Genomic DNA, 26,064 nt, shown 5'->3' with positions numbered 1-26,064 from the left:
AGAAAAATACATTATTTTTACATTAATTTTGCATTACAACAAAACATGAAATGCATGCAATACAAGTCAGAGGTAAAAAATCTAATTAATATTTGATTAATCTGCCAACACAGTGAATTAGGTTAAAATCCATACTGTAGAGCAAATGAGGCAGACAATTATATGGATAATGAACTGTTTTCATTGTTTCACTGCAAACATGCACATCCTTCAATCATAGTCACTTGTAGCTGTGTAATACAGATATTTGAGTAAACAGAGCCTCTTCAAACTCAGGAGGCTGAAGAAATTTGGCTTGGCACCTAAAACCCTCACAAACTTTTACAGATGCACAATTGAGAGCATCCTGTCGGGCTGTATCACCACCTGGTACGGCAACTGCACCGCCCGCAACCGCAGGGCTCTCCAGAGAGTGGTGCAGTCTGCCGAACGCATTACCGGGGGCAAACTACCCGTCCTCCAGGACACCTACAGCACCCAGTCACAGGAAGGCCAAAAGGATCATCAAGGACATCAACCACCCAAGCCGCTGCCTGTTCACCCCGCTATCATCCAGAAGGCGAGGTCAGTACAGGTGCATCAAAGCTGGGACAGAGAGACTGAAAAACAGCTTCTATCTCAAGGCCATCAAACTGTTAAATATTCATCACTAGCACATAAGAGGCTGCTGCTGCCTATTGAAATCACTGGCCACTTTAAGAAATGGAACACTAGTCACTTTAATAATGTTTACATACAGTTGAAGTCGGAAGTTTACATACACTTAGGTTGGAGTCATTAAACTTGTTTTTCAACCACTCCACACATTTCTTGTTAACAAACTATAGTTTTGGCAAGTCGGTAAGGACATCTTCTTTGTGCATGACACAAGTGACATGTATGTGAGGGCAGCAAACATGTTCAAAATGGCCAAAAATTGGGAGTGGTAAGATTTGGTTATAGTGGACATTTAGAACGGCAAGGGGTGTGTGGGGTGTAACCAACATAATACCTTGGTTCATATTTTGTTCCAGCTGCTGGCAACGCATTCTCTCAAGCAGCACACCTTCATCTGCAGATGGACAACAAACTTGATGGAGCCATCAATTTCCTTGATGCAGGCAATGCTTTCAAAAAAGCGGACCCACAAGGTACATCCCATTTTACTTTACTCTCTGAAAAAGTTTACAGTTGTATTATCAACATTATAGGGGTTATGGAACAGACATTACACAGTTGAAGTCAGAAGTTTACATACACTTAGGTTGGAGTCATTAAAAGTAGTTTTTCAACCACTAGGACATCTACTTTGTGCATGACACAAGTAATTTTTCCAACAATTGTTTACAGACAGATTATTTCACTTATAATTCACTGTATGACAATTCCAGTGGGTCAGAAGTTTACATACACTAAGTTGACTGTGCCTTTAAACAGCTTGGAAAATTCCAGAAAATGATGTCATGGCTTTAGAAGCTTCTGATAGGCTAATTGACATCATTTGAGTCAATTGGAGGTGGACCTGTGGATGTATTTCAAGGCCTACCTTCAAACTCAGTGCCTCTTTGCTTGACATCATGGGAAAATCAGAAGAAATCAGCCAAGACCTCAGAAAAAAATGGTATTCTTTCTCTCTGCACAAGACGCTTGGCACACCTGAGGTCGTCGGGTAAGCTTGGCGTCGGGTAAGTTTGGCTTTATACATAGCTTGGGCTTTGTCGAGTAAGGCTTAAACTATGTATTTAGATTGTAGTTAGGTATTGTAGGTAGGTATCGTGGGTTGTTGTATGTAATTATTGTAGGTTAGTACTGTATTCGGCGGTGCCGGGTGTAGCACGAAGCTAGTGTCGTGTATTGGGATTATGCCTTTGTTAAATGTTTTTAAGTGGAACTGAAAGAATGTTGATTTTAGTATCAAGAGGGAATGTTTTAGTGTAACGCCACATACAACAGACAGGAAGTGTGTTGTAGACAGGGGATTGGACAGTAGAGGGAGCCACCCACATCTTGGGGAGATTATATATACTGGGGAAAAACGAAGAAGAAGTCAGAGCGGCCATTTCAATCTGAGGCGTCGCTCTCCGGATGTCATGACATCTGTCACTTATGCTGAAGCTTGTGATCTGAATAAACCTTATGATCAAAGTTCAGTATGAGCGGACTCCTTTGTTTATCAGCAATAATTGCCACCATTCACCCGATACGACACTAGCTAGCTAGCTAACTCACCACCTGGACTAGCTGGCGAGTAGCTATTAGCAACGGTATAGTTGTTTCACGCCTGAGAGTGCTTGTAATTACGCCAGCTGGCTGCCTACAATAATTACATACAAGAACTGCCTACCATTCAGCTGTTTTCTAACCTCATTGTCTGAACCGTTAACGTTAGGTAGCAAGTGGCTACTGTGCTTGAAATTTAGCTAGCTTGTTGCTACCTGGATAGCGACTAGTAAACAATAGCTGGAACGACCGAGCGAACAGACGCGAACTGGCTGAGTCAATTCAGTGGCTAGCTTTGCACTTGGCTAGCTAACAGTAGCTGCTAGGGGTAAGTCATAACCTACACTTGTGTTTTGTTCTTTACATATTGATAGCCCGAGTCGTTCAAGGAATTCGGGACATGGGTGACTAGTTAACGTTAGTTTGGCTCTCTTTGTGTTCGTGCCGTGAAAGGAGGGGTTCTTCTTTGTCTGAAAGCAATGGCTAGCTAGTTTGCTAACTATCCTAGCTAACTAACTGGCTGAATAAGTTGACGACGGACTCGCTCAAGCTGTCGGGACTAACCCACAACGTTAGACACGGACACGAACGATCTGCTTGCGTGTTGATACACCGGTGGTTTGTTGTGGCTGAGTATTGGCGCTAAACCGTGTTGTTGGAGACCGGCATGCTAGCTGGCTGCGGCGTCTTATGACGAGGTGCCCGGACGTTTTTCACGGAATAATACTGCACCTAGTTAGCTAGCTGAATAAACTAAGTTAGTCTATTCCTAGAAAACATTGAACCGCTGTAGTTTACAACAATTATAGTTTCTGAGGTGGAAGTTGGGAGAGTTATATTTGGGAGTTGTGGTGAGGGGAGGCCCCGCTCTCTCCTTTCCCAGATGTTTAGTTCATTTCATTCCGATCTCCTCTGCATTATTGTAGCCATCTGCTGCAGCCTGTCAACTATGCCTCTGCCTATCCCTGTTCTCTCCTCTCCGCACAGGCTACACAAACGCCTCACACCGCGTGGCTGCTGCCTCTCTAACCTGGTGGTCCCTGCACGCACGACCCACGTGGAGTTCCAGGTCTCAGGCAGCCTCTGGAACTGCCGTTCTGCTGCCAACAAGGCAGAGTTCATCTCAGCCTATACTACCCTCCAGTCCCTCGACTTCTTGGCGCTGACGGAAACATGGATTACCACTGAAAACACTGCTACTCCTGCTGCTCTCTCCTCGTCTGACCATGTGTTCTCGCATACCCCGAGAGCATCTGGTCAGCGGGGTGGTGGCACAGGAATCCTCATCTCTCCCAAGTGGACATTCTCAATTTTTCCCCTGACCCATCTGTCTATCTCCTCATTTGAATTCCGTGCTGTCACAGTCACTAGCCCATTTAAGCTTAATATCCTTGTCATCTATCGCCCTCCAGGTTCCCTCGGAGAGTTCATCAATGAGCTTGACGCCTTGATAAATTCCTTTCCTGAGGATGGCTCACCCCTCACAGTTCTGGGGGATTTCAACCTCCCTACGTCTACATTTGACTCATTTCTCTCTGCCTCCTTCTTTCCACTCCTCTCCTCTTTTGACCTCACCCTCTCACCGTCCCCCCCTACTCACAAGGCAGGCAATACGCTTGACCTCATCTTCACTAGATGCTGTTCTTCTACTAATCTCACTGCAACTCCCCTCCAAGTCTCCGACCACTACTTTGTATCCTTTTCTCTCTCCCTCTCCTCCAACACTACTCACTCTGCCCCTACACAGATGGTAATGCGCCGTCGCAACCTTCGCTCTCTCTCTCCCGCTACTCTCTCCTCTTCCATCCTATCATCTCTTCCCTCTGCTCAATCCTTCTCCCTCCAATCTCCTGATTCTGCCTCCTCAACCCTCCTCTCCTCCCTTTCTGCATCCTTTGACTCTCTATGTCCCCTATCCTCCCGGCCGGCTCGGTCCTCCCCTCCAGCTCCGTGGCTTGATGACTCATTGCGAGCTCACAGAACAGGGCTCCGGGCAGCCGAGCGGAAATGGAAGAAAACTAGACTCCCTGCGGACCTGGCATCTTTTCACTCCCTCCTCTCTACATTCTCTTCATCTGTTTCTGCTGCTAAGGCCACTTTCTACCACTCTAAATTCCAAGCATCCGCCTCTAACCCTAGGAAGCTCTTTGCCACATTCTCCTCCCTGCTGAATCCCCCCCTCCTCCCTCTCTGTGGATGACTTCGTCAACCATTTTGAAAAGAAGGTTGATGACATCCTATCCTCGTTTGTTAAGTCAAATGACACTGCTGGTCCTGCTCACACTGCCCTACCCTATGCTTTGACTTCTTTCTCCCCTCTCTCTCCAGATCAAATCTTGCGACTTGTGACGGCAGGCCGCCCAACAACCTGCCCGCTTGACCCTATCCCCTCCTCTCTTCTCCAGTCCCTCTCCGGTGACCTTCTCCCTTACCTCACCTCGCTGATCAACTCATCCTTGACCGCTGGCTATGTCCCTTCCGTCTTCAAGAGAGCGAGAGTTGCACCCCTTCTCAAAAAACCAACACTCGATCCCTCTGATGTCAACAACTACAGACCAGTATCCCTTCTTTCTTTTCTCTCCAAAACTATTGAGCGTGCCGTCTTTAGCCAACTCTCTTGCTATCTCTCTCAGAATGACCTTCTTGATCCAAACCAGTCAGGTTTCAAGACTGGTCATTCAACTGAGACTGCTCTTCTCTGTGTCACGGAGGCTCTCCGCACTGCTAAAGCTAACTCTCTCTCCTCTGCTCTTGTCCTTCTAGACCTGTCTGCTGCCTTTGATACTGTGAACCATCAGATCCTCCTCTCCACCCTCTCCGAGCTGGGCATCTCCGGCGCGGCTCACTCTTGTATTGCGTCCTACCTGACCGGTCGCTCCTACCAAGTGGCGTGGCGAGAAGCTGTCTCCGCACCACGTGCTCTCACCACTGGTGTCCCCCAGGGCTCAGTTCTAGGCCCTCTCCTATTCTCGCTATACACCAAGTCACTTGGCACTGTCATATCCTCACATGGCCTCTCCTATCATTGCTACGCTGACGACACACAACTAATCTTCTCCTTTCCCCCTTCTGATAACCAGGTGGCGAATCGCATCTCTGCATGTCTGGCAGACATATCAGTATGGATGACGGATCACCACCTCGGAGCTGCTCTTCCTCCCGAGGAAGGACTGCCCGTTCCATGATCTCGCCATCACGGTTGACAACTCCATTGTGTCCTCCTCCCAGAGTGCGAAGAGCCTTGGCGTGACCCTGGACAACACCCTGTCGTTCTCCGCTAACATCAAGGCGGTGACCCGATCCTGTAGGTTCATGCTCTACAACATTCAGAGAGTACGACCCTGCCTTACACAGGAAGCGGCACAGGTCCTAATCCAGGCACTTGTCATCTCCCGTCTGGATTACTGCAACTCGCTGTTGGCTGGGCTCCCTGCCTGTGCCATTAAACCCCTACAACTCATCCAGAATGCCGCAGCCCGTCTGGTGTTCAACCTTCCCAAGTTCTCTCATGTCACCCCGCTCCTCCGCACACTCCACTGGCTTCCAGTTGAAGCTCGCATCTGCTACAAGACCATGGTGCTTGCCTCACGGAGCTGTGAGGGGAACGCCACCTCCGTACCTTCAGGCTCTGATCAGTCCCTACACCCAAACGAGGGCACTGCGTTCATCCACCTCTGGCCTGCTGGCTCCCTACCTCTGCGGAAGCATAGTTCCCGCTCAGCCCAGTCAAAACTGTTCGCTGCTCTGGCACCCCAATGGTGGAACAAGCTCCCTCACGACGCCAGGACAGCGGAGTCACTCACCCCCTTCCGGAGACATTTGAAACCCCACCTCTTTAAGGAATACCTGGGATAGGATAAAGTAATCCTTCTACCCCCAAAAAAAAAAAACATTGTAAAGTGGTTATCCCACTGGCTATAAGGTGAATGCACCTATTTGTAAGTCGCTCTGGATAAGAGCGTCTGCTAAATGACGTAAATGTAAATGTAGGTCTGGTTCATCCTTGGGAGCAATTTCCAAATGCCTGAAGGTACCACGTTCATCTGTACAAACAATAGTATGCAAATATAAACACCATGAGACCACGCAGCCGTCATACCGCTCAGGAAGGAGACGCGTTCTGTCTCCTAGAGATGAACGTACTTTGGTGCGAAAAGTGCAAATCAATCCCAAAACAACAACAAAGGACCTGGAGGAAACAGGTACAAAAGTATCTATATCCACAGTAAAACAAGTCCTATATCGACATAACCTGAAAGGCCGCTCAGCAAGGAAGAAGCCACTGCTCCAAAACCGCCATAAAAAAGCCAGACTACGGTTTGCAACTGCACATGGGAACAAAGATCATACTTTTTGGAGAAATGTCCTCTGGTCTGATGAAACAAAAATAGAACTGTTTGGCCATAATGACCATCGTTATGTTTGGAGGAAAAAGGGGGTTGCTTGCAAGCCGAAGAACACCATCCCAACCGTGAAGCACGGGGGTGGCAGCATCATGCTGTGGGGGTGCTTTGCTGCAGGAGGGACTGGTGCACTTCACAAAATAGATGGCATCATGAGGAAGGAAAATTATGTGGATATATTGAAGTAACATCTCAAGACATCAGTCAGGAAGTTAAAGCTTGGTCGCAAATGGGTCTTCCAAATGGACAATGACTCCAAGCATACGTCCAAAGTTGTGGCAAAATGGCTTAAGGACAACAAAGTCAAGGTATTGGAGTGGCCATCACAAAGCCCTGACCTCAATCCTATAGAAAATGTGTGGGCAGAACTGAAAAAGCGTGTGCGAGCAAGGAGGCCTACAAAGCTGACTCAGTTACACCAGCTCTGTCAGGAGGAATGGGCCAAAATTCACCCAACTTATTGTGGGAAGCTTGTGGAAGGCTACATGAAACGTTTGACCCAAGATAAACAATTTAAAGGCAATGCTACCAAATACTAATTGAGTGTATGTAAACTTCTGACCCACTGTGATGAAAGAAATAAAAGCTGAAATAAATCATTCTCTCTACTATTATTCTGACATTTCACATTCTTAAAATAAAGTGGTGATCCTAACTGACCTAAGACAGGGAATTTTTACTAGGATTAAATGTCAGGAATTGTGAAAAACTGAGTTTAAATGTATTTGGCTAAGGTGTATGTAAACTTCCGACTTCAACTGTATCTTGCATTACTCATCTCATATGTATATACTGTATTCTATAATATTCTACTGTATCTTAGTCCATGCCGCTCTGTCATTGCGCGTCCATATATGTATATGTTCTTAATTCCATTCCTTACTTAGTTTGTGGGTATTGGGTATATGTTGTGAAATTGTTAGATATTACTTGTTAGATATTACTACACTGTCGGAGCTAGAAGCACAAGCATTTCGCTACACCAGCAATAACATCTGCTAAACACGGGTATGTGACAAATAAAATTTGATTAGATTTTTGTGTACTTTAATGCACATGTAAAACGTGTTACCTCTTATTAATCAAGCCATAAGAGAATAATTGTTTATAATTTAAAACCAAATGTTTAATCAAGATGGGAAATAAATAAAACATGGGAAAGTGCGAGATTGCAATAGACCACCACCTTTAAGTACATGGACAGGTTAATCCATGGAATCATTCTAGTTCTGCCCATAGCACTGAGGTAATCCAGCTCCCTGTGTGGGAATGTAAACAGATTTCCTTTGGAATGACAACATCAAAATATTATCTATAGTATAATAATTTTTAAAAAATCAACATGTTCACAGTTCAGAGATCAATCAATAATGATTAAAAGGGAAATGGCTGCTAGTAGACCCACTGAAATAATTAATCTCTTCAACAGAGTTGGAAAAATATCTTCCATCTCTTACAATGTCTTAATCCAATATAAAATGCCCAACTAAAACATATTTCGCAGATGAGACTTTGCTATTGGGTAACACTCCAGCAGCATAATTGAGCAATGACCAATATACTTAAAAGTAGAAGCCTCAATTTATGACTGAAACACTTTTTAATTAACTAACCAGTTTATGACAGATACTGTATGTTCTAGAAGCATATAATGTTGCCTCTGGAAATGTCCAGGTCAGAAATGACCTAAAACCATTAGCACTTAAGAGAGTGAGGTGGAGTTACTATGACAGAAAACAACACAACAGAAATAAACTACAACAAAGATATTATCAGGTTTTATCCACCTCAATTGGATGGGCTAGTAGCTAGTAGGCTACACTTCCTTCTTTATCTACCTGGTGCTATTCTTCACAGGTTTTAGCCAGTAGTTCATCTTTGGGGTCTGGGCCAGGACCCTTATTGCTTGACAACACATCACACAGATTGATAAGTGGATAGACCGTTATGAAACACTAATTTAAAGCGTTCAATTCCTGGTGATTAAAGGATGACACCACCCAGAGAGAAAAATTGAAGATTGGTAAGTTATTCAGGAATGTGACGTGATATATAGTGGTAAAGTTCCAGGAGTAGTGAGAGAGATGATGATTAGTTCTGATGGATTATTAGAGGTGCGGATTAGCGAAGGTCGCTCTCGTCATCCTGTATTTCTTTCTTTATCCTCAGTAACATAGTAGTGTTCCACTGATCCAATCTTGGGATGGAGTCAAAGTCCTTCACCTGTTAAGAGAAGGAGAACTGGTTTAATGGACAAACATAATTTGAACATTTCATTCTGTCATCACGGAATGGCAAGTATAAGAAAAACCTACCGCATCAGTGAATGCATCAACATCCTGTTCCTCATATGCATCTAAAAGTTTCTGTTAAAATAAGCATAAGACATGTATTGTATACAGTCACAATACAACACTCAGGAAATGGCATGTTTTCTTTTTGGTTTCTACTACAAATAACCATAAATGTTATATTCAGTATCCACTCAGATAAAAAGCCCTTTAAAGAGCTGTTTAACTTTGAAACACAATAGTCTTACCCTAACCAGTTTGCATTCTCTAGCGTCTGAGAAGGCTGGAAACATATCCTCATATCTCTGTACAGACAGCTGTTGGTAGACAAGAGATAAGAACAAAGTCAAAACTAGTTTATAGAGGCAAAGTGTTGATGTATTGTGATGTCACGAGAGGCTGTGTCCTGGAGGGACGTTACATCCCCCTGAGGTGGCTGCAAACCCAGACAGCTATGGCTCCATCTGCTGGTAGGGTCGGGAACTCCACCCCTCGATGGCCAATCTTCCCACGCAGCTGAAACAAATGAGGAGCTGATGAGCTGAAGGTTTGGGAAGGGAAGAGACACAGTCTCCAACCTGGGCTCTCTGGAGGACAAGAGTGCTGCACGTCCACTTCCATGAGGAATATAAGGATTTGGAGATACTTACCTTTGGGAAATACTCACCTTTGGATATATGCACCTGTGGAAATACGTGAGGGACACTTGGAAGGACTTTTTGCTGGGTTGGCCACTAGCTGCAACGTGGACTACCGTAAGGCTGGGGAAAAGTTATCTGAGCGAGTGAGAATTATGACTTTGGATGTGGAAGAGACATCCCTGAACTGTTAACCCTTAAAGAGCCACAAGAGAACAGAATTTTGTTATATTTTCGTTAATTTCCCAAGACCTATAATAAAATCCTTGTTTTGTTTGAACCTTGTCTCCTTGCACTACTTGAGCAATCCCGCTGAAAGCTGTGTAGCCTCTCGTGACGTCACAGATGGTGGAGAATACAGGCACGCTCAAGCGTTAATAGTGCATGTCAGAGGAGGATACCGAAGGTTTGATCACCCAGTTTTCCAAGTTGGCCGTAGGCTCCCCGCCGACTGAAATGGAGGACATATTGAAAGCCCTTGTTGCTGGCCAGCAAGCCCAGATGCAAGCAAACGTGGCTCTCTTGGAGGAGCAAAAGAAAGCCAACCTTCTGAAGGCAGAGGAATTGCAGTTGCAGAGACAGAGGGTGGTCCAAAATACCCGCCCAATAAAGGCAAGTGACTTTATATCTAAGATGGGAGCTACCGATGACATTGAGGCATACCTGCATGCATTTGAGGCCACGGCCACTAGGGAAGCCTGGCCCAAGCAACAGTGGGTTGGTCTGTTAGCCCCCTTTCTAACCGGGGAATCGCTGAATGCTGTCCAGGACCTGGGCCCTGACCAGGTTACTGACTATGATGCCCTGAAGTCTGAGATCCTCAGCAGATATGGACTCACAAAGTTTGGTATGGCCCAGCGCTTTCACAGCTGGACCTTCCAACCAGACCAACCTCCTCGGGCGCAGATGCATGAACTTGTCCGAATCGCAAGGAAATGGCTGGATCCGCAGAGGAATACAGCAGCGGCGGTGGTGGAGGCCGTTGTGGTGGATCGTTACCCTCACGCGCCCTGCCTTATGAGGCAAAACGGGTCATCAGTCAACAGGCCTTGACCACGGCTGATCTGACCGTGGAAGCTGTGGAAAAGTACCAGGCCACAGCGGAGATGCTGAATGCTTCCCGAAAAGACCCCAGGAGGGCGGCCCCACCACAAATGGGAAGAACCCGTCCAAAGGACCCCAAGGTCTCGAACCCAGCCACGTCAGGACTTATCCCGGCTCCAGGGGGAGCCAGAAACCAGGCGGGTCCAAGAAGAGTACACCAGGAGGGGGGAAACTCGACAGTGTTACCGGTGTGGGGAGATGGGACATATCTCCTGGCAGTGTGGGAAACCAGCCGATGAACCTATGCCCACTGCGGAGTCCTCCAGCTCAGCACCCACACACCGTTTTGCCTCGCTCTTGGGAGTCGTAGATGGCGGCCCAGATCGACCCCCCACCTGCCCGGTAACTGTGAATCACCATGATGTGGAGGCCTTACTGGATTCTGGTAGCCGGGCCACCCTGGTGCGTAAGGATTTGGTGGGCCCAACGTGTCTGACCCCGGGGAAAGTCCTCCCAGTTTCCTGTGTCCATGGGGACACCAGAGAATACCCCATTACTGAACTTACAATGACCAGCACGCGGGGAACCATACACACGACGGCGGGGGTGGTTGATTCCCTCCCCGTCCCTGTCCTAATTGGACGAGACTGCCCAGCCTTTTACCCACTCTGGAGAGAGTCTCAGGAGAGGATAACCCGAGTACCTCGGAAACGGAGAGGCAAGACTCATGCTGGGAAGGCTCCGGTGCAATCCTCCGAATTACTCACTCCCGCCCGGGCTCTGATAGGGATGGCAGGTGCCCAGACCGACACAGAGACGGAGCTACAGAATCTGGACAAAGAACTGTCTGGTCTGAAGGGGACCGCTGAGAGGTATCGTTTGTTAAAGCAACAGTTAGACATGAAGACAGAAGAGTTAGATATCCTCCAGGCTAAACTCCAACAGAGCTCCTTCCATAAGCAACAGGAGGAGCTGGAGAGGCTGCGCAGGACCATCGAGGAGTGTGAGGAGACCCTGCGCAGTAGTAAGGAGGTCCAGAAGAAGGCAGAGGAGAAGTACAAGGTGTTGGAGAACAAGATGAAGAATGCGGAGGCAGAGAGAGAGAAGGAACTGAAAGCTGCTCAACAGAAGCTAAACTCTGCTAAAACCAAGGCTGATGCGTTCAGTAAGAAACTCAAGGAGAGACAACAGGAGGCTGAGTCCCTGGTCCTAGAGGTGGAGGAGTTGAAGAGAGAGCAGGCTGGCAAGCACCACGGCAATGCGGACGCCCTCTCCCGGCGTGATGCCTTCTTCGCTGCCTTTACCCCGACGAGGACGTCGGTCCCGAGGAGGGGGATGTGTGATGTCACGAGAGGCTGTGTCCTGGAGGGACGTTACATCCCCTGAGGTGGCTGCAAACCCAGACAGCTATGGCTCCATCTGCTGGTATGGTCGGGAACTCCACCCCTCTATGGCCAATCTTCCCACGCAGCTGAAACAAATGAGGAGCTGATGAGCTGAAGGTTTGGGAAGGGAAGAGACACAGTCTCCAACCTGGGCTCTCTGGAGGACAAGAGTGCTGCACGTCCACTTCCATGAGGAATATAAGGATTTGGAGATACTTACCTTTGGGAAATACTCACCTTTGGATATATGCACCTGTGGAAATACGTGAGGGACACTTGGAAGGACTTTTTGCTGGGTTGGCCACTAGCTGCAACGTGGACTACCGTAAGGCTGGGGAAAAGTTATCTGAGCGAGTGAGAATTATGACTTTGGATGTGGAAGAGACATCCCTGAACTGTTAACCCTTAAAGAGCCACAAGAGAACAGAATTTTGTTATATTTTCGTTAATTTCCCAAGACCTATAATAAAATCCTTGTTTTGTTTGAACCTTGTCTCCTTGCACTACTTGAGCAATCCCGCTGAAAGCTGTGTAGCCTCTCGTGACGTCACAGTATGTATACGGAAATAAAGACTCACCCTTGCATTAAGCATGTCCACACAGAAGTGACAAAGAGCTGCTTTGAAGAAGTGGTCTGTAGCACCATACTTCAACAGGACGCTGTCCATTGCATATGTTCCAATCTGGGAATTACACAAAACAAACTCATAATAAGTTAATTGGGAAAGCCCACTAAAGCAGTTCATTGGTAATTTAATCACCATAATATACAGTGCATTCGGAAAGTATTCAGACCCCTTGACTTTTTCCACATTTTGTTACGTTACAGCCTTATTCTAAAATGGATTAAAAATATATATACATTAATCAATCTACACACAACACCCCATAATGACAAAGCAAAAACAGTTATATTTTTATTTTGTTGCAAATGTATACAAATATTTTTTAAAAACTGAAATATGGTGCCAGGTTTCCTCCAGACGTGACGCTTGGCATTCAGGCCAGGTTTCCTCCAGACGTGACGCTTGGCATTCAGGCCAAAGAGTTCAATCTTGGTTTCATCAGATCAGAGAATCTTGTTTCTCATGGTCTGAAAGTCCTTTAGGTGCCTTTTGGTAAACTCCAAGCGGGCTGTCATGTGCCTTTTTCTGAGGAGTTGCTTCCGTCTGGCCACTCTACCATAAAGGCCTGATTGGTGGAGTGCTGCAGAGATGGTTGTCCTTCTGGAAGGTTCTCCCATCTCCACAGAGGAACTCTGGAGCTCTGTCAGAGTCACCATTGGGTTCTTGGTCACCTCCCTGACCAAGGCCCTTCTCCCCCGATTGCTCAGTTTGGCCGGGCGGCCAGCTCTAGGAAGAGTCTTGGTGGTTTCAAACTTCTTCCATTTAAGAATGATGGAGGCCACTGTGTTCTTCGGGACCTTCAATGCTGCAGAAATATTTTGGTACCCTTCCCCAGATCTGTGCCTCGACACACTCCTGTCTCGGAGCTCTACGGACAATTCCTTTGACCTCATGGCTTGGTTTTTGCTCTGACATGTACTGTCAACTGTGGGACCTTATATAGACAGGTGTGTGCCTTTCCAAATCATGTCCAATCATGACGCCAATCAAGTTGTAGAAACATCTCAAGGATGATCAATGGAAACAGGATGCACCTGAGCTCAATTTCGAGTCTAATAGCAAAGGGTCTGAATACTTATGTAAATAAGGTATTTCTAAAAACCTGTTTTCACTTTGTTATTATGGGGTATTGTGTGTAGATTGATGAGGGGGAAAAACGATTTAATAAATTTTAGAATAAGGCTGTAACGTAACAAAATGTGGAAAAAGTCACAAAGGGGTCTGAATACTTTCTGAATACACTGTACATGAGTAAATACACACCTGTTCATAAATGTCAATGGCTTTCTGGTACTGTTCCAGTTGGGCAGCGTAGGTGGCCACTTTCAGAAGGCATTTACAGTGGGGGAAAAAAGTATTTAGTCAGCCACCAATTGTGCAAGTTCTCCCACTTAAAAAGATGAGAGAGGCCTGTAATTTTCATCATAGGTACACGTCAACTATGACAGACAAATTGAGAGAAAAAAATCCAGAAAATCACATTGTAGGATTTTTAATGAATTTATTTGCAAATTATGGTGGAAAATAAGTATTTGGTCACCTACAAACAAGCAAGATTTCTGGCTCTCACAGACCTGTAACTTCTTCTTTAAGAGGCTCCTCTGTCCTCCACTCGTTACCTGTATTAATGGCACCTGTTTGAACTTGTTATCAGTACAAAAGACACCTGTCCACAACCTCAAACAGTCACACTCCAAACTCCACTATGGCCAAGACCAAAGAGCTGTCAAAGGACACCAGAAATTAAATTGTAGACCTGCACCAGGCTGGGAAGACTGAATCTGCAATAGGTAAGCAGCTTGGTTTGAAGAAATCAACTGTGGGAGCAATTATTAGGAAAGGGAAGACATACAAGACCACTGATAATCTCCCTCGATCTGGGGCTCCACGCAAGATCTCACCCCGTGGGGTCAAAATGATCACAAGAACGGTGAGCAAAAATCCCAGAACCACACGGGGGGACCTAGTGAATGACCTGCAGAGAGCTGGGACCAAAGTAACAAAGCCTACCATCAGTAACACACTACACCGCCAGGGACTCAAATCCTGCAGTGCCAGACGTGTCCCCCTGCTTAAGCCAGTACATGTCCAGGCCCGTCTGAAGTTTGCTAGAGTGCATTTGGATGATCCAGAAGAGGATTGGGAGAATGTCATATGGTCAGATGAAACCAAAATAGAACTTTTTGGTAAAAACTCAACTCGTCGTGTTTGGAGGACAAAGAATGCTGAGTTGCATCCAAAGAACACCATACCTACTATGAAGCATGGGGGTGGAAACATCATGCTTTGCGGCTGTTTTTCTGCAAAGGGACCAGGACGACTGATCTGTGTAAAGGAAAGAATGAATGGGGCCATGTATCGTGAGATTTTGAGTGAAAACCTCCTTCCATCAGCAAGGGCATTGAAGATGAAACGTGGCTGGGTCTTTCAGCATGACAATGATCCCAAACACACCGCCCGGGCAACGAAGGAGTGGCTTCGTAAGAAGCATTTCAAGGTCCTGGAGTGGCCTAGCCAGTCTCCAGATCTCAACCCCATAGAAAATCTTTGGAGGGAGTTGAAAGTCCGTGTTGCCCAGCGACAGCCCCAAAACATCACTGCTCTAGAGGAGATCTGCATGGAGGAATGGGCCAAAATACCAGCAACAGTGTGTGAAAACCTTGTGAAGACTTACAGAAAACGTTTGACCTGTGTCATTGCCAACAAAGGGTATATAACAAAGTATTGAGAAACTTTTGTTATTGACCAAATACTTATTTTCCACCATAATTTGCAAATAAATTTTATAAAAAATCCTACAATGTGATTTTCTGGATTTTTTTTCCTCATTTTGTCTGCCATAGTTGACGTGTACCTATGATGAAAATTACAGGCCTCTCTCATCTTTTTAAGTGGGAGAACTTGCACAATTGGTGGCTGACTAAATACTTTTTTCCCCCACTGTATTTGCAGCACTACAATTAGATTGAGCAGAAAATAATCAGTTCAAAAGACATTCACACAAGAGAAATGTATGAAAAGTGGGATGGAATACACCCGTAAATCCCATAAGGGATTATGCCAGAACGTTGAAATACCTGTTCATAGTGACCAATGGCCTGTGGATTAAAAAGTCACATTTACTTGTCATGGCCTCTCATTGATATCAAAGGCTGAAATATGTGCGAAAGATAATTGACAAATAATAATGGCGCCGGAGGAGATGGTTGCCGTTTTACGGACGTCTAACCAATTGTGCTATTATGTGTGTTTCTTCGCGTTATTTGTAACTTATTTTGTACATAATGTTTCTGTTGGTTAAGGGCTTGTAAGTAAGCATTTCACTGTTGTATTCGGCGCATGTGACAAATAACACTTGATTTGATATCTATGAAAAACAGTACATTACATGATACCACACTCTATAAGGCTCTTATGAGTGACTGACCTTATCAATGTCTAATAGCTCACTCTCGTAGATCTCAGCAATAGATATGTGGTGTTTGGCTGCAATGGTGAAACGGCCCTGCAGACAAGAAGAGGTGAAATAATCATCAACACACCATACAACTAGTGCTCCTAAACACTAGGCACAATTGTCTATCATTGAGCAGGCTTGAGATTTACTTATTTATTATACTGTGTAGTGAATGCAGAAATACTCCCAGCTTCTCACCATGTTTGTGTAAATTTCAATGGCTTGGTTCAGGCAGTTGATGGCCTCTGTGTGGAGATAAAAAGTACATTCAATTAGAATCACACAGTTACATTCTAATAGGGCATACACTGTGGCAAACATTGTTCAACCCTTGAGGATATAATAACATGTACAGTTAAAGTCAGAAGTTTACATACACCGTAGCCAAATATATTTAAACTCAGTTTTTCACAATTCCTGATATTTAATCCTAGTAAAAATTCCCTGTTTTAGGTCAGTTAGGATCACCACTTTATTTTAAGAATGTGAAATGTCAGAATAATAGTAGAGAGAATTATTTCTTTCAGCTTTTATTTCTTTCATCACATTCCCAGTGGGTCAGAAGTTTACATACACTCAATTAGTATTTGGTAGCATTGCCTTTAAATTGTTTAACTTGGGTCAAACGTTTCGGGTAGCCTTCCACAAGCTTCCCACAATAAGTTGGGTGAATTTTGGCCCATTCCTCCTGACAGAGCTGGTGTAACTGAGTCAGCTTTGTAGGCCTCCTTGCTCGCACACGCTTTTTCAGTTCTGCCCACAAATGTTCTATAGGATTGAGGTCAGGGCTTTGTGATGGCCACTCCAATACCTTGACTTTGTTGTCCTTAAGCCATTTTGCCACAACTTTGGAAGTATGCTTGGGGTCATTGTCCATTTGGAAGACCCATGCCATCTATTTTGTGAAGTGCACCAGCCCCTCCTGCAGCAAAGCACCCCCACAGCATGATGCTGCCACCCCGTGCTTCACGGTTGGGATGGTGTTCTTTTTTTCCTCCAAACATAACGATGGTCATTATGTCCAAACAGTTCTATTTTTGTTTCATCAGACCAGAGGACATTTCTCCAAAATGTACGATCTTTGTCCCCATGTGCAGTTACAAACCGTAGTCTGGCTTTTTTATGGCGGTTTTGGAGCAGTGGCTTCTTCCTTGCTGAGCGGCCTTTCAGGTTATGTCGATATAGGACTCGTTTTACTGTGGATATAGATACTTTTGTACCTGTTTCCTCCAGCATCTTCACAAGGTCCTTTGCTGTTGTTCTGGGATTGATTTGCACTTTTCGCACCAAAGTACGTTCATCTCTAGGAGACAGAATGCGTCTCCTTCCTGAGCGGTATGACGGCTGCGTGGTCCCATGGTGTTTATACTTGCGTACTATTGTTTGTACAGATGAACGTGGTACCTTCAGGCGTTTGGAAATTGCTCCCAAGGATGAACCAGACTTGTGGAGGTCTACCATTTTTTTCTGAGGTCTTGGCTGATTTCTTTTGATTTTCCCATGATGTCAAGCAAAGAGGCACTGAGTTTGAAGGTAGGCCTTGAAATACATCCACAGGTCCACCTCCAATTGACTCAAATGATGTCAATTAGCCTATCAGAAGCTTCTAAAGCCATGACATCATTTTCTGGAATTTTCCAAGCTGTTTAAAGGCACAGTCAACTTAGTGTATGTAAACTTCTGACCCACTGGAATTGTGATATAGTGAATTATAAGTGAAATAATCTGTCTGTAAACAATTGTTGGAAAAATTACTTGTGTCATGCACAAAGTAGATGTCCTAGTGGTTGAAAAATGACTTTTAATGACTCCAACCTAAGTGTATGTAAACTTCTGACTTCAACTGTGTAATGTCTGTTCCATAACCCCTATAATGTTGATAATACAACTGTAAACTTTTTCAGAGAGTAAAGTAAAATGGGATGTACCTTGTGGGTCCGCTTTTTTGAAAGCATTGCCCGCATCAAGGAAATTGAGGAAATTGATGGCTCCATCAAGTTTGTTGTCCTTCTGCAGATGAAGGTGTGCTGCTTGAGAGAATGCGTTGCCAGCAGCTGGAACAAAATATGAACCAAGGTATTATGTTGGTTACACCCCACACACCCCTTGCCGTTCTAAATGTCCACTATAACCAAATCTTACCACTCCAATTTTTGGCCATTTTGAACATGTTTGCTGCCCTCACATACATGTCACAGGCTTCCTCATACTTGCGGGATGAACCTCTGGAGAAAAATACAGAAAATGTTATTTAGACCAAATACTACATATCAATATCAAAACATGTTTTTCATGACAACGAAGGAACAAGGCAAAAAGAAGTTGCTGATATAAATTTTTCCATCTAATTGGTAACAGATTTTCATGCAAATATTCTAAAATCCGCAATATGCCCATTTTCCCACCAGGGATGTTTCCATCAAATTGACTTGTTGCATATAAAAGGCTGTGCGTGATGACGTAGTGCACATAAAATATATTTTGCTGTTAAATTCCCATGTACTGAATAAAAAATACAAGTTAAATGGGTTTCCAAAAAATTTTGCGTTATATAGCGAGTGTGGTTCTAACCAACAGCGCTGTTGGCTAGAGTGCACATATAGCCTACATGATGAGATTATTATTATGGACAAAAGAGCGAGATTATTTTTATTTGTCAAATGGCAGCCAAACATCGATCATCACGTCACCAGAATAAGACCTTGATAGCGCTGTTGGCTAGAGCGCACGTGACAATAAAAAAAAAGGTGAGAAAACCATCAGTAGAGTTGAAAATGCGATGGAAACCCATTTAACTTGTATTTTTTCGTCGGTACATGGGAATTTTATATATATATATATATATATATTTATTTATTGGTACTTTTTACCCCTTTTTCTCCCCAAATCCAATTTGATGGAAATATCTCTGGTGGGAAAATGTTGTGGTCCTCTGTAGCTCAATTGGTAGAGCATGGCGCTTGTAATGCCAGGGTAGTGGGTTCGATCCCCGGGACCATCCATACGTAAAAATGTATGCACACATGACTGTAAGACGCTTTGGATAAAAGCGTCTGCTAAATGGCATATTATAAAATGCATATTCAGTTTTTATGCAGATTTTAGAATAGTAGCAAGAAAATCTGTTGCCAATTGGATGGAAACAAAGTTTATGATTAAGAACGTGGAGGGGGTATTTTGATATTTTATTAGGATCCCCATTAGCTGTTGCAAAAGCAGCAGCTACTCTTCCTGGGGTCCACACAAAACATGACATAATACAGAACATTAATAGACAAGAACAGCTCAAGGACAGAACTACATAAAACATTTTTAAAGGCACACGTAGCCTACATATCAATACATACACACAAACTATCTAGGTCAAATAGGGGAGACGCGTTGTGCCATGAGGTGTTGCTTTATCAGTTTTTTTAAACCAGGTTTGCTGTTTATTTGAGCAATATGAGATGGAACGGAGTTCCATGCAATAATGCCTCTATATAATACTATACACTTTCTTGAATTTGTTCTGGATTTGGGGACCGTGAAAAGACCCCTGGTGGCATGTCTGGTGGGGTAAGTGTGTGTGTCAGAGCTGTGTGTAAGTTGACTATGCAAAATATTTGGGATTTTCAACACATTAATGTTTCTTATAAAAAGAAGAAGTGATGCAGTCAGTCTCGCCTCAACTCTTAGCCAAGAGAGACTGGCATGCATAGTATTTATATCAGCCCTCTGATTACAATGAAGAGCAAGATGTGCCGCTCTGTTTTGGGCCAGCTGCAGCTTAACTAGGTATTTCCTTGCAGCACTGGACCACACAACTGTACAATAATCAAGATTAGACAAAACTAGAGCCTGCAGAACTTGCTTTTTGAAGTGTGGTGTCAAAAAAGCAGAGCATCTCTTTATTACGGACAGACCTCTCCCCATCTTTACAACCATTGAATCTATATGTTTTGACCATGATAGTTTACAATCTAAGGTAACACCAAGTAATTTAGTCTCCTCAACTTGTTCAACAGCCACACCATTCATTACCAGATTCAGCTGAGGTCTAAAACTTATGGAATGATTTGTACCAAATACAATGCTCTTAGTTTTAGAGATGTTCAGGACCAGTTTATTAATGGCCACCCATTCCAAAACAGACTGCAAGTCTTTGTTAAATGTTTCAGTGACTTCATTAGCTGTGGTTGCTGATGCGTATATGGTTGAATCATCAGCATACATGGACACACATGCTTTGTTTAATGCCAGTGGCAGGTCATTGGTACAAATAGAAAAGAGTAGAGGGCCTAGAGAGCTGCCCTGTGGTACACCACACTTTACATGTTTGACATTAGAGAAGCTCCCATTAAAGAAAACCCTTTGCGTTCTATTAGATAGATAGCTCTGAATCCACAATATGGCAGAGGTTGAAAACCCATAACACATATGTTTTTTCAACAACAGGTTATGGTCAATAATATCAAAGGCTGCACTGAAATCTAACAGTCCAGCTCCCACAATCTTTCAACCAATCATCAGTAATTTGTGTCAGTGCAGTACATGTTGAGTGCCCTTCTCTTTAAGCATGCTGAAAGTATGGTGTTAATTTGTTTACAGAGAAATAGCATTGTATTTGTTCAAACACAATTCTTTCCAACAGTTTGCTAAGAGCTGGCAGTAAGCTTATAGGTCTGTTGTTAGAACCAGTAAAGGCCGCTTTACCATTCCTGGGTAGCTGAATTACTTTGGCTTACCTCCAGACCTGAGGACAAAGACTTTCCTCAAGCCTCAAATTAAAGATATGACAGATAGGAGTGGCTATAGAGTCAGCTACCATCCTCAGTAGCTTTCCATCTAAGTTGTCAATGCCAGGAGGTTTGTCATTATTGATCGATAACAATAATTTGTCCACCTGTCCCACACTAACTTTACAAAATTCAAACTTGCAATGCTTTTCTTTCATTATTTATTTTTTTATGCATGAATACGATAGCTCACTGTTCATTGTTGGCAATTCCTGCCTAAGTTTGTCCACTTTGCCTATTAAGTAATCATTAAAATAATTGGCAACATGAAATGGTTTTGTGATGAATAAGCCATCTGATTCGATGAAAGATGGAGTTGAATTTGTCTTTCTGCCCATAATTTCATTTAAAGTACTCCAAAGTTTTTTTTTTTTTTCATCATTCTTTATATCATTGATCTTGGCTTCATAATACAGTTTTTTCTTCTTTTTGTTGAGTTTAGTCACATAATTTCTCAATTTGCAGTAAGTCAACCAGTCAGATGTGCAGCCAGACTTATTAGCCACTCCTTTTGCCCCATCTCTTTCAACCATACAGTTTTTCAATTCCTCATCAATCCATGGAGCCTTAACAGTTCTAACAGTTAGTTTCCTAACAGGTGCATGTTTATCAATAATTGGAAGAAGCAATTTCATAAATTACTCAAGTGCAGCGTCTGGATGCTCCTTATTAATCACATCAGACCAACAAATATGTTTTGCATCATCCACATACGAGTACAGCAAAATCTTTTGTATGATCTCTTATACACTATTGTAGGTCCAGCTGTTGGAACTTTGGCTTTCCTGGATATAGCCACTATATTGTGATCACTGCATCCAATGGGTACGGATACAGCTTTAGAACAAAGTTCTACAGTATTAGTAAAAATGTGATTGATACATGTGGATGATCTTGTTCCTGTAGTGTTTGTAAACACCCTGGTAGGTTGATTAATAACATGAACCAGATTACAGGCACTGGTTACAGTAAGAAGCTTCCTCTTGAGCAGACAGCTTGATGAAAACCAGTCAGGTCCCCAAGAAAGTAGACCTCTCTGTTTACATCACATACACTATCAAGCATTTCACACATATTATTTAGATACTGACTGTTCGCACTTGGTGGCCTATAGCAACACCCCAAAACAAAACGCTTTAGATGTGGCAAATGTACCTGCAACCACAACACTTCAATAACACTTGACATAAGATCTTCTCTAAGCATTACAGGGATATGGCTCTGAATATATACAGCAACACCTCCCCCATAAGCATTTCTGTCTCTTCTATAGATGTTATATTCTTGTATTGCTACTGCTGTATCATCAAATGAATTATCTAAGTGATTCTCAGAAATGCCTAATATATGAATGTTATCTGATGTTAGCAAGTTATTGATTTCATTAACCTTATTTCTAAGGCTACGTATATTAATATGGGCTATTTTCAGCCCTTTCCTGGGTAGCTTATCAGAGATAGACGTAATACTGAAAAGAGCAAACAAAGCAAGATAAAAAAATATACATTCAGCAGTCCATTAATCAATTTGTGTGTGTGTGCTGCGGGGTTGAAGCTACGAACCAATTGGCTTGGCTCTCTCATCCCTTCCAAGCTTCTGGGAGGGACGACAATGAGCCTGTCAAAGCGGATGTAACAATGTCCCCACGCGCTCTGGCAGCTTTCATGGCTGGGATAAGTTCTTTCCTCTTCTGGCGTACGTTCAGGATAGTCCTCGTTGAGATAGATATAAGTTCCTCTCAAGTTCTTGGCTCTTTCCAGAACAGCTACCTTGTCCTTGAACATCAGGAACTTGACCACTATCGGCCTGGGCCTGTCACCTGGGCCGGTGGTGGGTTTTCCAGTCCTGTGGGCGCGCTCCACTTCAATCTTCCTGTGGTCCATCTTCAATTTCTCAGAGATAATTTCCCTCACTTTGTCCTCAGACTCTGTCCAGGTCTCGTGGAGATTCTGCAATTCCATCCACAACCATGTTGTTATTCCTTGATATGCTGCTAGCTAGCAGCTAGACTAACTGCAACGCCAAATTGCTCCTCAGACCCGTTCCTGGTCGGCAGGATCACTGTACATGTCCTTGGTCAGCAGGATCACTGGACAGAGACTAGCAATCCCAGCAACTGATGCCAACTGTGTCGCGGGATCCAAACTAAAAAGTTAGCTAGCTACTAAGTACTTCCCAATACACTTTCAAAACAACAAATCCGAGCCCTTCCTCATTCCACGTTCAACAAGTGACGCAATAGAGGAACTTTTTTTTTTTTTCACCTTTATTTAACCAGGTAAACCAGTTGAGAACAAGTTCTCATTTACAACTGCGACCTGGCCAAGATAAAGCAAAGCAGTGCGATAAAAACAACAACACAGAGTTACATATGGGGTAAAACAAAACAAAGTCAAAAATACAACAGAAATACATATATATACAGTGTGTGCAAATGTAGCAAGTTATGGAGGTAAGGCAATAAATAGGCTATAGTGCAAAATAATTACAATTAGTATTAACACTGGAATGATAGATGTGCAAGAGATGATGTGCAAATAGAGATACTGGGGTACAAATGAGCAAAATAAATAACAATATAGGGATGAGGTAGTTGGGCGGGCTAATTTCAGATGGGCTGTGTACAGGTGCAGTGATCGGTAAGGTGCTCTGACAACTGATGCTTAAAGTTAGTGAGGGAGATAAGTGTCTCCAGCTTCAGAGATTTTTGCAATTTGTTCCAGTCATTGGCAGCAGAGAACTGGAAGGAATGGCGGCCAAAGGAGGTGTTGGCTTTGGGGATGACCAGTGAGATATACCTGCTGGAGCGCAGACTACGGGTGGGTGTTGCTATGGTGACCAATGAGCTAAGATAAGGCGGGGATTTGCCTAGCAGTGATTTATAGATGGCCTGGAGCCAGTGGGTTTGGCGACGAATATGTAGTGAGGACCAGCCAACAAGAGCGTACAGGTCACAGTGGTGGGTAGTATATGGGGCTTTGGAGACAAAACGGATGGCACTGTGATAGATTACATCCAATTTGCTGAGTAGAGTGTTGGAGGCTATTTTGTAAATGACATCGCCGAAGTCAAGGATCGGTAGGATAGTCAGTTTTACTAGGGCATGTTTGGCAGCATGAGTGAAGGAGGCTTTGTTGCGAAATAGGAAACCGATTCTAGATTTAACTTTGGATTGGAGATTCTTAATGTGAGTCTGGAAGGAGAGTTTACAGTCTAACCAGACACCTAGATATTTGTAGTTGTCCACATACTCTAGGTCAGACCCGTCGAGAGTAGTGATTCTAGTCGGGTGGGCGGGTGCAAGCAGCGTTCGGTTGAAGAGCATGCATTTAGTTTTACTAGTGTTTAAGAGCAGTTGGAGGCTACTGAAGGAGTGTTGTATGGCATTGAAGCTTGTTTTGAGGTTTGTTAACACAGTGTCCAATGAAGGGCCAGATGTATACAAAATGGTGTCGTCTGCGTAGAGGTGGATCTGAGAGTCACCAGCAGCAAGAGCGACGTCATTGATATACACAGAGAAAAGAGTCGGCCCAAGAATTGAACCCTGTGGCACCCCCATAGAGACTGCCATAGGTCCAGACAACAGGCCCTCCGATTTGACACATTGAACTCTATCTGAGAAGTAGTTGGTGAACCAGGCGAGGCAGTCATTTGAGAAACCAAGGCTATTTAGTCTGCCAATAAGAATGCGGTGGTCTGACTGTACAGTAACCCAACAAATTATGGGATATTCTCGATATTTGAACTTTCCTTGCAATCAATTTCAAATCCTTTTTGTAATATGAAATGTAAATGTGATGTATTGTATTGATGCTAATTTCCTCTTTTGATTCCAAAAACTAGTGAAATATATAGGAAATAAAATAAAATCATAATAATAATAATATATAAGTAGACATAACTATGGAATAAAGACAATACAAAAAGAGAAGCAACAAAAAAGAGATGATGCAAAACAACTGTCTGTAACTCATGAAACAGAAAATAAATAGAGATATGTTGTTGTTTTCATTATCTTGTTTTTTTTGGGGGGGCGGGGGTATGCAAAACGGAGTTGGCTAAACCACAAAACAGATGGAGCCAGCAAAGTGATATGACAATGCTGTCAGTAGACCACAGATGAGGACTGAGCACGCCCCCATTCTCATCGACGGGGCTGTAGTTGAACAGGTTGAGAGCTTCAAGTTCCTTGGTGTCCACATCACCAACAAACTATCATGGTCCAAACACACCAAGACAGTCGTGAAGAGGGCACGACAAAGCCTATTCCCCCTCAGGAGACTGAAAAGATTTGGCATGGGTCCTCAGATCCTCAAAAAATTATACAGCTGCACCATCGAGAGCATCCTGACTGGTTGCATCACCGCCTGGTATGGCAACTGCTTGGCCTCCGACCGCAAGGCACTACAGAGGGTAGTGCGTACGGCCCAGTACATCACTGGGGCCAAGCTTCCTGCCATCCAGGACCTCTATACCAGGCGGTGTCAGAGGAAGGCCCTCAAAATTGTCAAAGACTCCAGCCACCCTAGTCATAGACTGTTCTCTCTGCTACCGCACGGCAAGCGGTACCGGAGTGCCAAGTCTAGGTCCAAAAGACTTCTCAACAGCTTCTACCCCCAAGCCATAAGACTCCTGAACAGCTAATCATGGCTACCCGGACTATTTGCACTGCCCCCCCACCCCATCCTTTTTACGTTGCTGCTACTCTGTTAATTATTTATGCATAGTCACTTTAACTCTACCCACATGTACATATTACTTCAACTACCCGGTGTCCCCGCACATTGACTCTGCACCGGTACCCCCCTGTATATATAGCCTCCCTACTGTTATTTTATTTTACTTCTGCTCTTTTTTTTTCAACACTTTCTTTGTTGTTGTTTTATTTTTACTTTCTTTGTTAAAAATAAATGCACTGTTGGTTAAGGGCTGTAAGTAAGCATTTCACTGTAATGTCTGCACCTGTTGTATTCGGCGCATGTGACCAATAAAATTTGATTTGATTTGATTTGAATAAGGAATCTGAGTAGACCGGGGGTAACCATTTGGTGTGTGACATAGCTAGTTAGTTAACCTTATCGCCACGGCACATAACGTGGCGATCCTCGTGAGGATTTCATCTTTTTATCAGCCTCAGCCATGAGAGTCAAAGCCTCCTTCTCTTTCGCGGAATTATCCATATTTTTTAAACAAATTATTATTCGTGAGCTCTGAAAATCGTACGTGGTATCGAGGACTGCAGA

General features: G+C 43.8%; 1 protein-coding gene across 1 annotated transcript; it reads right to left on the bottom strand.

Moving 5' to 3' along the window:
• Nucleotides 1–7,973: 7,973 nt before the first annotated feature.
• napaa (N-ethylmaleimide-sensitive factor attachment protein, alpha a) lies at nucleotides 7,974–26,025 on the bottom strand. Its single transcript, XM_045207937.1, has 10 exons — nucleotides 25,907–26,025; nucleotides 18,186–18,268; nucleotides 17,972–18,097; nucleotides 16,242–16,288; nucleotides 16,014–16,091; nucleotides 13,850–13,918; nucleotides 12,539–12,643; nucleotides 9,142–9,210; nucleotides 8,918–8,968; nucleotides 7,974–8,825 (listed from the first exon to the last, which is right to left on the bottom strand). Exons 1-10 carry the CDS (start codon nucleotides 25,999–26,001, stop codon nucleotides 8,724–8,726), a joined length of 825 nt encoding a protein of 274 aa, XP_045063872.1. The 5' UTR covers nucleotides 26,002–26,025; the 3' UTR covers nucleotides 7,974–8,723.
• Nucleotides 26,026–26,064: the final 39 nt, after the last annotated feature.

Source organism: Coregonus clupeaformis, chromosome 27 (assembly GCF_020615455.1).
Source record: "Coregonus clupeaformis isolate EN_2021a chromosome 27, ASM2061545v1, whole genome shotgun sequence".
Taxonomy (NCBI): domain Eukaryota; kingdom Metazoa; phylum Chordata; class Actinopteri; order Salmoniformes; family Salmonidae; genus Coregonus; species Coregonus clupeaformis.
Note: the sequence above shows the minus strand (reverse complement) of the source record. Positions and strands in the feature narration are given on the sequence as shown.